This window comes from Bidens hawaiensis, unplaced genomic scaffold, assembly GCF_021521415.1.
Source record: "Bidens hawaiensis isolate Kalapana, Puna unplaced genomic scaffold, B.hawaiensis_p1.1 tig00041133_1, whole genome shotgun sequence".
Taxonomy (NCBI): domain Eukaryota; kingdom Viridiplantae; phylum Streptophyta; class Magnoliopsida; order Asterales; family Asteraceae; genus Bidens; species Bidens hawaiensis.
The window spans coordinates 110809-129377 of record NW_027497270.1 but is presented as its reverse complement, the minus strand read 5'-3'; the positions used below and the strand labels follow the sequence as shown (position 1 = coordinate 129377).

General features: G+C 41.7%; 1 protein-coding gene across 1 annotated transcript; it reads right to left on the bottom strand.

Moving 5' to 3' along the window:
- Nucleotides 1-233: 233 nt before the first annotated feature.
- LOC143592648 (uncharacterized) lies at nucleotides 234-18211 on the bottom strand. The gene is made up of 9 exons (XM_077072520.1): nucleotides 18144-18211; nucleotides 3137-3259; nucleotides 2849-3037; nucleotides 2680-2758; nucleotides 2449-2594; nucleotides 2015-2128; nucleotides 1803-1934; nucleotides 1610-1723; nucleotides 234-374 (listed from the first exon to the last, which is right to left on the bottom strand). The coding sequence occupies exons 1-9, from the start codon at nucleotides 18195-18197 to the stop codon at nucleotides 324-326; spliced, it is 1002 nt and encodes a 333-aa protein (XP_076928635.1). The 5' UTR covers nucleotides 18198-18211; the 3' UTR covers nucleotides 234-323.
- Nucleotides 18212-18569: the final 358 nt, after the last annotated feature.

Sequence of the window (18569 nt, the reverse complement as noted above, 5' to 3'; positions counted from 1 at the left end):
TTAGCTGTATATTAATATTGTGTTGGGATAAAAGATATGAGTATTAGACCCCTTTAAAAAACTAAAACCACAATACTACATCTAAACAAACCCAGTAATAATCCAATCATAAAATATAACACAGTAAGACATTTGTTCTATAAAAAGATATAAAGTTAAAAAATCAAGAGTTTAAGCACATCTCTATGCTACATTACATGCTAATGGGTACTGATGAATCATAAATTTTGAGCTATGGCAGCCTCATACAAACATAACATCTAATCTTGTTGCAAACCACAAAAACATTTAGAAGCCATTTAACAAAAAACATGGGATGCATACTATGAAGATGTCTGTGCGGATCCTTCCTCGGTGTCATTACCCTCAACTAGCTGCAGAACCAGTGCATCAAGTTACGTTTAGTTACGCACATTTGCAACATACTTTTTAAATTATTTAATTCAACATACTTTGCAAATGCATGTGATATAACTTTTGAGTAAGGGTGGCAAAACAAACCCAAATGGGTTGTTTTGGGTCAATTTGGATAACTTTTAAAATTGAGATGGGTCAGGATGGATCAAAAGAATTTTGCAAGAGGGTCAAGATGGGTTGGGAAAATACTAGTGACTTTTGGTTATAGGTTAGAATGGGTTTGCTTATGGGTTAGAATGGACTAAAACAAGCTTTATCCAATTTTATTTCAAACAAAACCCACGGAACCGAATAGAAACCGAGAAATCGAAACCAAACATATACCGAAACCGACCGAAATGAAAAAAAAGCAAAACCGAAGCGAAAAAAAACTGAACAAGAACCTGAACCGAGAAAAAACCGATTTTTTTTTTTTTTTATGAACGAGAAAGACCGGGGAAACGTTTTAGTTATTTTACTTTTTGCGTTTTCTATTTATATTTTGAGTTATTATTTTTTTATTAATTTTTTTGAGGGGTTTTTGAAACCCTTTATATTTTAACCTTTACTTGGTTCAAGATGGGTTAACTTTATCCCTCTTGACCCATACCCATCCTAAACCGAATAAAACCGAGAAATCGAAACCGAAAACAATGAAACCGAATAGATACTGAAATGAAAAAAAAGCAAAAATGAACAAAAAAAACCGAACCTGAACCGACACGAAACCGAGTTTTTTTTTTTTTTTTAATGAACGAGGACGACGTGAGAGACATTTTTGTTATTTTAGTTTTTGCGTTTTTGATTTATATTTTGAGTTATTATTTTTTTATTAAAATTTTTGAATATTTTTTTGAGGGGTTTTTGAAACCCTTTGCATTTTAACCTTTACTTGGGTCAAGATGGATTAACTTTACCCATCTTGACACATACCCATCCTAACCCTCTATTTTAAAAATCCATCCTGACCCAAACCCATCCTAACCCATCACCCAAATCCAACCCACTCATATTGCCACCTCTACAGTTTTGAGGATAGATAAAATTTTGTCATTAAAACTAATTATTAGATGTAAATGACAAATAAGATGCCATGTCAGCAATTTGTGAAAAATAGGCAAAAACCGCCATACTATAAGTAACAAAAAATAGGCAATGGCTGACATGCCAATAAGTTAGTTATTATGTTATGAAGATAATATAGGAAATATACCAAAGAGCCAATTTGCTCATAAGCACCCATCACTTTCGGGTCTTCTTCCTCTTCATACCCGACTTGAAGTATCCGTGGTCCATTCACTGACCAAAATGCCCTTCGACCCGCCCCCTAAAAGATAAGAAACTGTAAGTCCCGTTTATAATACAAAAGTACCACACAATTAAAAAGGAAATTTGATTAATATGACCTGTAATGTGATCAAGTAAATGGCTTCCAACACTTGAATGCGGATTTCAGGATCAGTAACTGGTTCACGCTCGATCGAGAGTGCACTTCCGAGTTCAAGTGGCGTTTTTGAAGTATCCTGTTCATTATACACCTAAACATGCAATAAAAATTCCACCTTTTAGAAAAATGAAATTAAAAATATAAATATGTCGTCAAAGATATAAAAATCACCTTGTTTCCAGCAACACGTAGAAGCAAAGCAGGCCAAAGAAACTCAGATATCAAAAGCAGATTTTGTAACTGATTATCCGCTTCAAAACAACAGTTCCTAATAGTCCCAGAGACCTACACAAGTATAGTTTCAGATTACAAAAGTAATCGATAAACATTTAATAAACGAGCCGGCTCTACAACACAAGCCTTCAAACAACTTGTAATCGCTGAAATGGTTCGAAAAGATTATAATTTATAACTAGAAAAACAACGGGCAAAACCCAAAAGTATAAAGATACTTTTTTTTAACATTTTCTATTCCTTTAAAGCGACATTTATTGGTTCATATAATCAATATCATTCAAGCGTTTGTTTATGAACTGCCTGTCCTATATGCTTTACAATACGCATAATATGATCACCTAAGAGGATAAGAATATTATTAAGCATACCCCTTTCTTCCTCAAGATGCTTGTGGAATCAAATTGTCTAATAATTTGTTTCAAGAGCCCGCGCTTAGGATCTAAAAGAAGCGTTCTCCCCGCTTTGTTTTTAGAAACATTAACGAGTATGGAACCAACATGTCCAAATGGATCATCTGCAAATAATTACACTTGTTGAGCATCATCAACATGGTATCAGAGCCAATAATTTCAAAAAAATAAATATATAAATAAAACTACCTTTTTTATCACTGGATGAAGTACAAAATGATCTCACGAGTTTCATGACATACAACCCGTGTACCTTATCGTCTCCCACCTAATTACGCGTTCAACATAAATAGTTAATATTTAATAATTCGTTTATGAAGAGTGATTTAAAACTTTAAATGAAGAGAAATGAAATAACCTGAAGTAATGATTCAACACCAGCATCCAATTGTGTGAAATTAACAAGAAGCATAACTAAGGGTCCCGTGATTTCGCATCCTTGTTTGTATAACACGTCCATTGTTATTTTAATTAAACCAATTTCAATCATCTTTGCTGCCACATCAGTGTTTTGTGACAGGTTTACAAGAGCTAATTCAGATACTTCCTAAATATGATTATCATAAAGAATCAATAATGCGAAAAAATCAGAAGGGTGTGTGTGTGGGGAGGGACTGCAAACTTAAAAACACTAACAATTATTCACCTTGTTTTCAGCTAATAACCGAGACAATTGTGGAAGCACGGTTTCAGAGTAACTAGCAAGCGATTGTAACCCTTCTTCTGATCCGGTTAATCCACGAACAATATCAGCAGCTGCTTTCTTCACCTACTCAATAATTTTTATCAGTGTTGTAAAAATCAGGATTAATCACAAATTAATCCGTGATTATTCGCTAATCAGTACTCTACTGATGCAATTCATGCAATCGGACCCAAAAAACGGTAGGCTGTCAAAATTGATCAATTTGTTTTAACCCGTTAGCCCGAGTTATAAGCATTCCGTTCAAGTTTTAAGCAACAAATAGGGGTGTTAACGAGCCGAGCAGCTCGCAAGCTACTCGAATAGAGCTGAACTTACACAAGCTCAAACTTTTACTGAGACTCATTGAATAAATGAGCTCGAGCACAAGCTTCACATATCGAGCTCAAACCGGCCCGCGAGCTTAAAGGAATTTTTTATTTATTTCAATTTGATTTAATATACTTATACAATAACTAGTATTATATGTATATAAATACATATGCATATGATAAATATAACTAAACAATATATATAAACTATGCAGTCAATCTCGGTGGTATCTCGGTCATCGGTCCTCATGTGAAATACCGGTCAAAATATCGGTACCGATAATATCGGCAATATTGACCGATATTTCACCGATATTACCGATATCAGTGTTTTAAGTCTTAATTTTCAACTTTTTAGTGTTTAATGTTGGTGTTTCGAGTTTTAATCAGTTCCTACTTGCTACAATTGTTAGTGTTGCAAAAGGTTAATTTGTTAACAGTAGGAGGCATACTCAATTGTTAGTGTTAAAGTGATATATATATATATATAGGGGATTAATCATGCGAGAAGTGATATTATAGCGAGAAGTGCGAGAAGTCGATCTCACCATTGATTATCTCTTATTTGTTCAATGCATTAACTCCTCTAATTACTCCTAAAATATTCTCCACATTAATTCTTGTTGTAGAAGGTTACAAATTTGAATTATCTGTTACCTACATATACAAAAAATGTATATATAGGTAAATTGTATTAAATTGATCACCTACACAAGTAACATAATAATCTACACATAGCTCATATTCAGTTATACAAATTGTTAGTTATTTTTATTTTTATCAAAATGTAACTCGTATTTACCAACACAACTTATTTTCTCCTACACTAATTTTGTTTCTTTTATTTTTCACCAACACATAACTAATATTTACATACACATATATCGTATTCACCTACACAGCTTGCTAGTTCATTTTATTTTTACCTACATATAAATAATATTCATCTACACATAACTCATATTTGCCTATACATAAAAAATAGATTATAAAATAATTAAAATTATAAAAAAAATATGATGTGTTCCTACATTGCGAATATTATTGCGAATATTTTACAAGTTTAGGTTAATACTATTAATTGTATGTGATATCATGAACAAGGTTTGTTTGTGTAGGTTAATATTCTAATATGTGTATGTAAATTCAAATGGGTAGGCTATAACATGAAGTAAATTTGTATATGTAGGTTATTATTGTGATTTGTGTAGGTTTAACGTGAACTAGTTATGTGCATGTATATAAATATTGTGATCTGTATAGGTGATAACATGAACTAGTTTTTGTATGTGTAGGTTAATATTATGATTTGTGTAGTTATTTGTTTTTAAGATGGTTAATATATTTATAATTTTTATAGTATGAGTATGATGGTTTTGTTTTATGAATTGTTTAAAGATTAAATCAAATTAAAAAATAAAAATAAATGTATAATCATTTGTAACTTAACATTAATTAGTATTAATTACCAAAAGAAACTCCTAAACTTTTTACTAATATACTTCTACAATTAAATAATCCAAAATTAGAAAGAAAACTTATGATTGGCCAAAATCTCTTCTCGCACTAAAAACACTTCTGAAATGAACCAAATCCTATATATATATATATATATAAATTCCGTATGATATTAAAATTACCAATATCCCACCGATATCTCACCGCGATAACCGATATCTCAGATATCAGTCATCAACCGATATCCGATATTTTTCCGCATTTACTGCTTAGTATATAAAGGTTCTTATTATAAATACATAGTCAGAAGATTAAAGGGGATTAATCGGATTGAAAATTTTATATGTGATTTTTCAAACATAAACACACACACGTATACACACGCGCACACGCGCACATTAAACCCTCTTTTGATCATTTTTGGTTGTTTTTTTTTACAAACCTCACCATTTCGATCCCTCATTTGATCATCTTTTGTTGCTGAGAGAATAAACAAGCCGAGCCTGATCTCGTTTAGGCTCGAGTTCAGCTCGCTTTAATTTAAGAGAGCTCGAGCTCAGCTAATTTAGAGGTGCATTTCTAAAGCTCAATCTCAGCTCGTAAGTGGTTAGTCAAACTCGAGCTCGGCTCGTCCTTTATAACTATTTACACTTACAACACTGAAGGGGTATGCACCCGCCTTAACATCGAGCGGGGCGGGTCAACCCACAAGATATAGACAAGAGGCTTGAAATCAGGATGTCACGAAGACACAAAGCAAAAACCTATGCGCGTGGCGCATATCACATATGCTCACGCATATCACATATGCTCACGCATCACATATGCTCACGCATCACATATGCTCACGCATATCATATCTGCGCGTGGCGCATATCACATATGCTCACGCATATCACATCTGCGCATGAAACATCTGCGCGTGAGAATAAAGAGAAGACCTTGCGCATCCCCGGGATAGGCGCATAAAGGACAACACAACAAATGAGACAATAGTCTAATCCAAATCAGGATAAGGACAACCATGATTGTACTAATCAGACAACCTTCCAGAAGGTATCTTTTAAGGAATAAAGAATGTGCTGATGTTGACAGCTGCCAATGAAGGGTGGACAACTCAGCAAAACCCATGTGCCACCACGTGATGGCACATGGGTCAGGTAAAATACCTTGGTCAGAGAATAATCAATGAAAAAGCACCAGGTGTCCTAAGTACACGTGGCGCGAAGCAATGGGAGGAGGCCAAAAAGGCCCTAATTGGGTCTGAGCCCAATCATTGGAAACCCTAATACTATAAATACCACACCACCTCCACAGTTGGGAGGGAGGGCAAGAAATATATTCTGAATCCTTTACTCATTTTCACATTCTTATCTTCTCCTGCAATATCTTATTCTCACACCGGAGGGTTACCCCAAAGAGGACCCCTCTGTCCCTTTCTGAGGGGTAAGCTCACGGTGCTGTTTCGTTTTGTAGGTGAAAGAACTCGTATCTCGGAAAACCATCGGTGATATAGCACACTCGTACCCGAGGAACGTTGATCGTATACAAGTAAGTCGATACACGTTTCTTCATTGGCGCCATCACCTGTTACAACGGCAACAAAACCACTATTTCATCAATTTTCTCTCTGAAAATCTTCACCATGGTTTCCGGTGTTCAAAACAATGATCAAGTTCTGGAGGATAATGAGCTTGAGGATGTTAATGAGGGACATCAGGTTCTGAGGGCGCCGCGTGACACTGCGCGCACCACCAGTAACCATCCCTTCAACACAACACCTCATGATCAAACTGAAACTCCCCCAGACGATCTCACGTTCCAAAATCTGACTGGTACAAAACAAAAAGGACCAATGGACCCGGAAGTTGAAACCAATGACCCTAAAGAATGGCTCATAAACGAACAACGGCGTCTAATGGACAAATACAATGAGTTGGTAAAACACAAAAAGTTAGCCGATTTAACACAAAGGCTTGCATTTGATAAACAAACCATTCAGGGAACAGCAAAAAAGACGCGCGCGCTGGAAGACGGTCATTCTGTTCACACCGAACAAGCTGATATTAGTGATGAGGAAAAGGTGCACAACATGAAGAAGGCGCGAGATACTCATACAGGAGGTTCACAGCTTCGCGCACACATGCACATAGCACCTGGAGCCAAAGCTGATATGGATTTATACACACCATACAACCCACAAGCGAAAGCGCAAGTGGACGTAACCACACCATATAGGCCAGCCATATTGGTAAAACATTCAAAATTCACTGAGCGCATTGCGAAGGCTCCCATTCAACACAAAACCAAGATGCCAAGTGGTTTAGGCAAGTACGATGGTACAACAGATCCAGATGATTTCTTACAAGGTTTTTATAACACTGGAAACTTAGAAAGCTGGACGATGCCAACATGGTGTCACATGTTTGCTCGCTGCCTCACGGGTACAGCGCGTGTCTGGTTCGAAAGCTTGCCGACAGGACAAATCGATGGGTTCGAATAGCTATTGGAAAAGTTCCAGGCTCACTTTATACAGCAGCGCAGACACACGCGCGACCCCGATGACATCATGCACTGCGTACGCAGAAATGATGAAACCATTGAAGACTACATAACTCGTTTCAATCAGGAATCTCTTGCGATTGGAGGCATCACTGAACAACTCTTGCGCGTGGCCTTTATACAAGGTGCGCGCAGTGATCAACTCCGCAGAGCTCTCGTGAGCAGAGAAGGCATGCCAACCACTTGGGCTAAGCTTATGGAAGCATCGCGAGTCTTCGCGCGAAATTAAAAACAAATTGCCCAAGACAGAGCAAGAGATAAAGGGCATCGGACAGAAGCACCATGCAACAATGAAAGGAGGGGCAAACAAAACTCCGTATGGTCCAGGTTGCAACAAACCAATTATTCTCCCGCAGAAAAGCAAGCGCAACAAAGTTCACCCCCACCCCAAAAAGACATTCTTAATCGCGGAGAAGGTGACAAGAAGGAAGGTGGCAGAGAGCCTAACAGACCTCTACCAAGAATATGGACTCCCCTCACCAAAACGCCTTCGCAAGTGTTAAGCACAGAGAATGTTCAGTTTAAAAGCCCCAGGCCATTACTCCATAAGGGACCACCGAACAGTGGCAAATATTGTGAATTTCACAAATCCACAGGGCACAACACCGATGCATGCCATCATTTGAAGGATGCAATCGAAAAGGATGTGAAATCAGGCAAGTTGGCTCACCTGGTAAAAAATCCAAGACCAGAGAATGAACAACCAGACGGAGCCTTAGCCAGTAAAAAATTCAAAAGAATCTGTGTAGCTGAAGGAAGAAAGCAAGGGCAAAGATCGAGGAAGAGAAGCGCGCAAATCCAAGGGGATTGGCGCGAGCAGCAAGTAATCTTTCCAAGAATCAGAGGAGGCCCGTCTATCAGCAGTCCTCTAGTCATCACTGCACACATCGCTCATTATGAGGTGTCAAGAGTCCTGGTGGACACCGGTAGTGAGTCAGACATCATGTATGAGCAATGTTTCAGGAAGTTGGATTCAGAAGACCAAGCAAGGCTCGAAGTTGTGAGTGCACCAATCTCGGGTGTCTCAAACGAAATTATTCACCCCCTAGGTCAGATACAATTCGAACTAACTATGGGGGATGAGAAGCACAAGCGAGCTGAAATTGTCAACTTCCTGGTCTTGCCCACCACTTCATGCCATAGTATGATCTTGGGTAGAGGAACGATTACCCAATTCAACGCCATACCGTCACCAGCGCATGGCGCGTTGGGGTTCCCAACACCAACAGGAGTAACATTTGTGTATCGAGATCATTTATGCGCAGTAACAAGTATACCTCGAGAAGGGAGAATGAAGCTTCCAGTGGCAAACAACGCGCCAGAGGAATGGATTCTCAACCCAAAATTCCCAGAACAGACAATCTCAAACGGAGCTACGATATCAGATGACACAAGAGTGAGAATGAAAAGATTGCTCACAACGTATATGTCAGTCTTCGCGTGGCAACATTCTGATATGACTGGGGTTCCGCGAGACCTGGCGCAGCACTCTCTCAACACATTCAAGTCTGTAGAGCCAATTGCTCAAAAGAAAAGAGTCATGGGAGACGAGAAGGCAAAGGCCATGAATGAGCAAGTAGAAGATCTACTGCGCGCGAATATCATTCGCCCAATACGATACCAAACATGGGTAGCCAATCCTGTGATGGTAAGGAAGAGCAATGGGTCATGGAGAATGTGTATTGATTTCAAGGACCTCAACAAGGCGTGTCCAAAAGATTGTTACCCCCCTCCCAAACATTGACATGAAAGTGGACTCTGTGGTGCCATTTAAGCTCAAATGTTTCCTGGATGCCTATAAGGGCTATCACCAAATTCAAATGGCACCACAGGATGAAGACAAGACTGCTTTCAGAACTGACAAGGGTGTTTTCTGTTACACAAAAATGCCCTTTGGTTTGAAGAATGCAGGAGCCACTTACCAAAGACTCATGGACGCAATTTTCAACGAGCAGATTGGAAAAAACTTAGAAGTCTACGTGGATGATTTGGTGATTAAAAGCAGGGAGGAAAAACAAATGCTCAAAGACATCGAAGAAACCCTTCGGCGCCTAAAGGAAGTAAACATGAAGCTCAACCCGAGCAAATGCACATTCGGCGTGGAAGAAGGGAAATTTCTCGGCGTAATGGTCACCAAGGATGGTTTCAAGGTGAACCCAGAAAAGGTGGAGGCTATTCTCGGCATGCCCTCACCATCCACCATGAAGGAAGTTCAAAAGTTGAATGGTAGATTGGTATCAATTAACAGATTTCTAGCAAACCATGCAAGCAAATCTACCCCATTCATTAACACATTGAGAAATTGCTTAAAGAAAAGCCAATTCAAGTGGACGCCTGAGGCCGAGCAAGCTTTCAATGAGATAAAGGAATGTCTGATAAATCTGCCTGCGCTCACAACTCCACTACCTGGTGAAACTTTAACGTTGTACCTGTCAGCAGGAGAGCGCGCCATTGACGCAGTATTATTGGTGGATCGCAAGGGAATCCAAACACCAATTTATTATGTAAGTCGGGTGCTGACAGATCCTGAGACGCGCTACACCATCATAGAAAAGTTAGTTTTATCACTAACGCATGCGTCGCGCAAGCTTCACAGATATTTCAATGGTCATCCTATTGAAGTCCTGACTGATTACAACATCCAGCAAGTCTTGCGATGTCCCGCGCTCTCAGGAAGGCTGACAAAATGGGCGCTGGAATTAGGGGAGCACACGATTACCTATAAGCCTCGTCCAGCAATCAAGGGACAAGTCTTAGCTGATTTCATCGCAGAAATTCCTGAAGGAAAAGTCGAAGAGGCTCAGCGCGAAGTAGACCCTCCGCCAGCCAATAATGAAGAAAACGTTTGGAGATTATTCACTGATGGAGCTTCAAACAACGAAGGGTCCGGCGCAGGCCTCAAACTGGTGGATCCAGAAAATCATGAGTATACTTACGCAATCAGGTTGGATTTCAAGAGCACCAACAATGAAGCTGAGTATGAAGCCCTGCTGGCTGGTTTGCACATCGCGCGCAAGTTCGGAGTTAAAAAGCTAGAGGCTCATGTAGATTCATACCTGGTAGCAGCACAACTCAATGGCCTTTATGATGCCAAGGAGAACACCATGCCTCTGTATCTAGAGCAGGCGAAGAAACTCACCGAACAATTTGACTCTTTCAGAATCATACACATTCCGCGCAGTGAAAATAAGTCTGCCGACGCGCTAAGCAAGATGGCATCAACCAGCTTCGATCATTTTGGCAAAGATGTCAGGGTGGAAGTAATGAGCAACCCGTCAGTGGGAGCGAAGTCTGTCCTTGTAATTCATACAACACCTTCATCATGGATAACTCCAATAATGGAATTCTTGAAGGAGGGAAAGGTACCAGACGATCGCGCACAGGCGAGGAAGATAAGACACAAGTCGCAGAACTACGAACTGCTTGATGGTACGTTATATCGACTCTCTTATCTTGGACCGCTCATGAAATGCCTAGACGCTGAGGAAGCAAGCTATGTGATCAGAGAGATACACGAAGGAATCTGTGGAATACATGCTGGCCCGCGCATGGTGGTTGCCAAGGCAATGAACGCAGGTTACTATTGGCCAGGCATGTACTTGGACGCGTTAAAAGAAATCCAAAAATGCAAAGCGTGTCAGAGCTATGCGCCAAACACCATGCGGCCAAAGAACAACTTGATTCCGGTGACCTCTGCATGGCCTTTCCACAAGTGGGCAATCGATATTGTGGGTCCCTTACCACAAGCGCCAGGGCGAGTAAAGTTTTTGGTAGTGGCAGTAGACTATTTCACAAAATGGGTTGAAGCCAAGCTACTGGCAAAAATCACAGCTGAGGCAATGAAGCAATTTATTTGGAGCCACATCGTATGCCGTTTTGGCCTGCCCATGGAAATCGTGAGCGACAATGGCAAACAATTCACTGACAGGAAGATATCCAGTTGGCTCAAGGAATTGCGCATCAACCAAGTCTTCACTTCAGTATACCACCCTCAAGGGAATGGCCAAGTGGAACGCGCGAACCAAAGCTTGCTGAATGGGCTGAAGAAAAGGTTGGAGGGAGAGTCCCATGCATGGGTAGGAGTTACCCAATGTCCTGTGGGCGCACAGGACATTAAGCAAAACCAGCAATGGCGAGTCCCTGTTCAGCCTAACCTATGGAACGGAGGCTATGATTCCAGCAGAGATTGGATGCCCATCCTATAGAGTGCTCATGATGAGTAAGACGGATAATGAGCGCGAAAGGAGGTTGGATCTCAATTTACTTGAAGGACGCAGAGAGGCGGCTATCATCAGTGAAGCCAAATACAAGAAAAAGCTAGAAAAATACTACAATCAGCGCGTGAAAGAATGCCACTTCAAGAAGAATGATTTTGTCCTTCGGAACAATGAAGCTAGTCGCGCAATACCTCCGGGAAAGATGTATCCCAACTGGGAGGGACCTTATCAAGTCTCGGAAGAATTGGGAAAAAGCGCATACGCTTTAAAAGATTTAAATGGAAAGAAGATCCCGCGCACATGGAACGCAGCACAACTTAGAAAATGTTTCATGTAAAAGTTGTCAAGTTTGTAATCAAGGCTTTTTAAGCCATTATGAATAATGATACGCGCTATTTTCTCTTAATATGCGTTCTATTACCTTTTGCATACATGTTTCACACTTCCCTTTATTAATTTTGAGCAATATGACAACATTGTATTGACATCAAACTAAAGATAAAACGAAGTAAAACATACATGCGCGAGCTTCAAGCTCAAACGCGTTAACGAGTTTTAACTCTAAAACGTCAGGGCCTTAGCCCAATAATATGAGCCTTAGCTCAGGGCCTTAGCCCAATAATATGAGCCTTAGCTCAAATTACTCATAGCATCCATCCTACGTATTGCGCAGCTGGACCATAAAAATACCTAAGCACAACTAAGGCAAAGCACATGCCAAAGCATAGTTGTTAAGGTCTCAGGTCGGGGCCGCGCATGGGATTATAATGGATATAAGCAGAGTAACACATACTGACACGTAAAGGCTAAAAAACTCATTCATAATTCCCTATAATAAATGCACGATAACGTCGCGCAAAAGAGGAGCAATGAAATGCTAAGGCACGTATCAGCATATTCAGAATATTGCAAAATAACTTGAAATATGACAACTGTTAAGGATTAAATAAAATAATTTCCTTACAGCCTTGTCCAAGTTTCAATGTGTAAGCATACCTTATATTCAACGAGCACAAACATGCAATATAAAGAGAAGAATTGGGAATGCGCAAGATGCGAATAAGGGAAAAACAAAATTTCATTCCACAAACATAGAAGTTTACAAATTTACAAATGATGAGGTAAAAACTACAAAAAAAAAACAAGAAGGGCTTTTCAAGTCTCTATATCAATATCAGCCTTTTCATCGTCCTCATCATTACTTCCTCCCTCAGCATCTGGCGCAGCCCGCTCCTCGTCATCTCCAAACTTACCATAATCAAGCTGTTCGTCTTGAATATAGTCGTCTTCTATTATGATAGCGTCAAGAGTAGGTCCTTTGGCCAAGCCAGAGCCGCTGGCAGAGGTAGCGTTGCCCGCGCCATCATCATGGCCACCAGTCCCTTCACATTCATCAAGTAATTTCTTTAAAGCGCCAAGATCGGGCTGGTCAGCAAGCGCGGCTATCTGCAAGTCACAAGGAACAGTATGAGTACAAAAGATTATGAAAATAGGTCAAGTAAACTCATTAAGGTTAAAATACCTGCTCAAGGATGGGAATTGGAGTATTCAGGTACTTCTCCCCCACCTCAGCCATGTCAGCGCAGACAACGTCGAGCTGATAAGGGTAGTCGGATGGATTCTTCTTTAGCATGCCATATTCATAACCATCCTTAAACCCTTCAGCTCGACCCACCAAGCGCGACGCCGCATTACAATCCATCACAAGGGTCTGAAACTCGTCTGAGTATTTCATCGCATAAGCGCAACGAGTCACACCCTGTGAAATCAGCCATTGACGGTCCTGCGCGAGGGAAGAAATAGACGTCTCAAGAGCAGGGATCTGAGAGTTTAACAACTCAACAGTTTCCTTGGCTTGTTTTAGCTCTTCTTTTTCAGACGCCGCTGCCGCCAAGGCTTCATTCTTTTCCGCTCGCGCAGCATCGAGCTCTTTCTGCAGGCGCGCAACCTCACAATCCAATAAAGATTTGTCAGTATTAACCTGCGCAATAGTTTGGTCACGCGCCTCTGCTTCCAACTCCAGGTCACGCGCTCGACGCGCGTACTTGGCCGCGTCAGCCTCTGCCGCTTGCAGCTTCTCCCACGCAGCTTGCAGCTCAAGCCCGCGCTTCACAAAAGCAGCGTTGGCACTTGCCCGGTTCTCGCTAAGTTCTGCTTGGAGTTTCTCAGCCCTCTCTCGAGCATCAGAAAGATTCCAAGCAGAAATCTTAGCCTTTTGTTTGGCCTCCGCAAGGGCATCACGTACCTTTATATAATCATTGCGAAGCTCTTGGGAGGCAGCAAAGAACGCAGACCCAGCAAAAAGATGGTCATTAAGCAAGTCCACGCGAGCGCGGTCCTCTTGAAACCTCCTTTCGGCTGGAGGAACAGAGTGAGCCCAAAAGTCTTCACATACGCCTATGGATTGGAACGAGCTCTCTTCAGTGATATTCCAGCTCGGGCGGTATATGTGATCGGCTCCCTACAAACACAAAGTAACGCAAAGAAAGGTTTTAGTTATCTAAACACTAATTTGGAAGTCTGCACAGCGGAGCAAAATAAACTTATACCTGCGGAGAACCGGCAGAAAGGTTAGCGCCAGCTGGTGAGCTCCTGCCCGCCCCATGAGAAAAAGGCTGCGCCACGAAATCTCGTGGTGCTATAGGGCTTACGCGGCCACCATCAGAATCTTCAAAATTAACCTCCTCATCATCCTCTATAACAGGTCTCTTCTCCTGCGACTTGGAAAAATCAAAAATAGTCTCACGAGGAGGGCTGCGCGCAGGAGGAGGTGAGGGAGGTCTTGACGCTGTTAGATCAGCGCGTAAAATAGTCTCCTGCTCCTTAGTGATCCCAATGAGAGGAGATTCAGTACTTGTTGGAGCAGGAGCAGAACTAACGGCGCCAGCGCTAGCAGTGCCACCAGCAGCTTGTGTGCCAGCTATAATTCCTATTAAAAAACCAACAAGGAGAAATGATTCATGACTTGAACTAAAAGAAAAAATCAGACAATCAAAGCGCAATAAATACCTTGGCGCACCGCAGTCCGCGAATTAAACATCGCCATGAAGTCCATTTTCCCCCTTTTCGAGGGTAAAACCGGGGACTTCAAAGCAACCTTCGGCGTAGCCTCGGCACCTTGCTGCGCCTGAGGTTGAGCCACCAACGTTGTCGGCTCTACAAACATTTGAGTGAACAAAGCTTCATTAATGAATATCAGAATCACGCTCATAAAACCACAAAAAATAAACAAAGTATACCTGTTGGAGAAGACGAAACAGCAGGCACAGCACCGCTTCCCTTGTCCGCCGCGCGCAGAGACGAGGTGGCGGCACCATACCTCGTGTGGACGGGAGGACTGCCCACACCTTGAGGCAAAGAAGACGAGGAAAACTTGGAAGTAAAACCCTTGGTTTCCTCAAGTCCCTTCGCCTGAGTAGGAGGAAGATTCTGGGCAACAGAGGCATCATCTTTTTTCTGTTTTTTACTGGCCCCTGCGCCAGTTTTGCCTTTAGCCTTGCGCTTGAGTTTTTGCGCTTCAGCTTCTTCCTCCTCCACTTCCTTTTCCACAAGCTCCAACTCATAATTAGCGAGCGCATCTATAATACGCGCAACAGAAATGTTAAAACCAAATTTGGTACTCTAAGGGCCTAAGCACAAATACAAAGGCTTACCAGGCGCATCGCTGTAAAAACGAAATTCTAAATCGACAGGGATGAACATATCATCGAAGCGATCAGGGAAAGCAACTTCCCCAGCGCGCAGCGTGACAGAGCCACCTTCCGTATGCTCGTCATAGGCGGCGTGGATGTATTCCTTGCTTTCTGCATAAAACAAGACAAGTGATATCAGCAAAACGAATTATACTCGCGCAAAATTAATGCAATGAACAAACAACCCACCTGAGCCATCAACATGGATGACAGGCTCAGTCCCGCTGTCAATCCACCTCTTGCTCATGCCAACCACCACCAACGCTTCCTCGCAAATTTTCCTGGTGGGGGGTGGTTCAGCAGATAACTTCTTAACCCACGCGCCAGATGGATTCTTAAGAACGTCATCATCCGTGGGCGCGGAAGTAATCGCGCGCGTAGTCATGCGGATGGGAATCACACCAACCTTGATATAAAAGAATTTTTCAGCCCAGTCATGAAGGCTTTTGAAGGAAACAGCGCAGCACTTAACCTTCTGACTGCGCGGTGTGAATGAGAACCAAGAATCTTGGATTTTCGGCTTATAAAAATATTGAAAGCGCCGAGGGGTGGGCTCCTCGCGCTGAGCTTTGCACATGAACTCAAAATGAGTCATGCGCACTAGTCCACGGGGATGAACCTGAGATATATGAATCCCGTAAAACTGGAGGAGCGCACCTATAAACCTCGTCATTGGAAGACGAAGATTACAGTGGGTGAAAAAATGAGAGTATAAAGAGATAGAGCCGGCGGGAGGATCCGCCGCCGTTTGCCCGGTCGCCGGGAGCAGACAGCCATACTCAGGGAGAAAACCCTGAGAGGCGATGAGATTATCAAAGTCAGATTGTTTCAACTTGCAGGGAATCTCATCCCATCTCTTCACCGCCTTATTCTTCCCTCCCTCCTCCGACGAGGCCTCGGCAACCCGTTTACCCTTGCCGGTCTTCTTCAAAGTAGACATAACCACTAATTTTACACGGCCTTTACTAGGGGAAATTGTGGTGTCTGGGTTATCAGACATACAATTGCGAATCGAAAAATATGGTTACTTTAAGCACGGAAATCTGGAAGCGAAGATAAAGGCTCTTAATCGGAATGTAAATTGAAGAAGCAAAAGCTCTGAAAATGACAATGGAGATGAAGAAAAAACCGTTCAAAAGGTTTGGTTTTATAGGCCCAGGGGAGAGAAAGAGAAACAAGTAATAATCAGATCTACGCTCACGCGCCCCCACGCGCAGGCGTAGGCCAACATAAGCGCGACACGTGTTCCTGACACTGTATGAGGAGACGTGAAAGGCAACTATAGCACCTAGAGCACGCGAAAGGTCTGACACATAACGTCTCCATCTCTGATGCATGTCAGCATCAACCAACCACGTGCATTGACGATTCGTTTTAACCAAAGGGATAGAATTTCGCGCAACGCACATATGAGAAATGAAAAAGAAAAGACAAACCCTGTTAAAAGAGCAAACTATTAAGTCTAATATGTATCTTACCTCGCTCGCGCGAGACAAGACACACATTAGACTGGGGGGCTTGAAGGGGTATGCACCCGCCTTAACATCGAGCGGGGCGGGTCAACCCACAAGATATAGACAAGAGGCTTGAAATCAGGATGTCACGAAGACACAAAGCCAAAACCTATGCGCGTGGCGCATATCACATATGCTCGCGCATATCACATATGCTCACGCATCACATATGCTCACGCATATCACGTATGCTCACGCATATCACGTATGCTCTCACGCATCACATATGCTCACGCATATCACATCTGCGCGTGGCGCATATCACATATGCTCACGCTTATCACATCTGCGCATGAAACATCTGCGAGTGAGAATAAAGAGAAGACCTTGTGCATCCCCGGGGTAGGCGCATAAAGGACAACACAACAAATGAGACAATAGTCTAATCCAAATCAGGATAAGGACAACCATGATTGTACTCATCAGACAACCTTCCAGAAGGTATCTTTTAAGGAATAAAGAATGTGCTGATGTTGACAGCTGCCAATGAAGGGTGGACAACTCAGCAAAACCCATGTGCCACCACGTGATGGCACATGGGTCAGGTAAAATACCTTGGTCAGAGAATAATCAATGAAAAAGAACCAGGTGTCCTAAGTACACGTGGCGCGAAGCAATATGAGGAGGCCAAAAAGGCCCTAATTGGGTCTGAGCCCAATCATTGGAAACCCTAATACTATAAATACCACACCACCTCCACAGTTGGGAGGGAGGGCAAGAAATATATTCTGAATCCTTTACTCATTTTCACATTCTTATCTTCTCCTGCAATATCTTATTCTCACACCGGAGGGTTACCCCAAAGAGGACCCCTCTGTCCCTTTCTGAGGGGTAAGCTCACGGTGCTGTTTCGTTTTGTAGGTGAAAGAACTCGTATCTCGGAAAACCATCGGTGATATAGCACACTCGTACCCGAGGAACGTTGATCGTATACAAGTAAGTCGATACACGTTTCTTCAAACACTGATTATTAAACACAAATCGTTCGACTAATTGTTTTCGATTACAAACTCAAAGAGGCGCTACTGTGTTAATGAATCAATCAATCAATCAGGTGATTGGATTGTAATCGCAAGCAACAGTTAACGGAATCGAGTTAAAAAGTGAATTGTGTAAATTAGGGTTTTAGCAGGAAGTAAATAATAATATTATTGTATTGAAATCAAAACAACGAGCGATTGAGGGAGTTAACTAACTTGTGGTGAAGGAGTCGATAGGAAGCCGATTAATTCTTCCATTTCATTCGCCATTTTTGCTTCACAGTTCGATTAGCGCCGTCCACTTTTTAGTTCTCCCCTGCGTTATTAATAACTTTGTTTTGATTCGGGTTTTTGTTTATACAAGCGTTCAGGGCAAAGAATTCGGTCGGTTTCGGGTAACTGTGTTATTGTATAGTAATTAAAACAAAAAAATTATAAAAATGGAGATTGACCAATAGGATGACGTTGGTCGGTATAACTCGAGCATTGATAAAACCTAACTGTTGTGAGCCTAAGCGAATTCGGTCAGTTTTTGCCATGTTCGTTACAATACCGGAACTGAAAAAGAACTGGCGTTCGGCCGGTTTTTTTATGTTCATTACGGACCAGAACTAAAAAAACAAAAAAGACATTTACCACTAA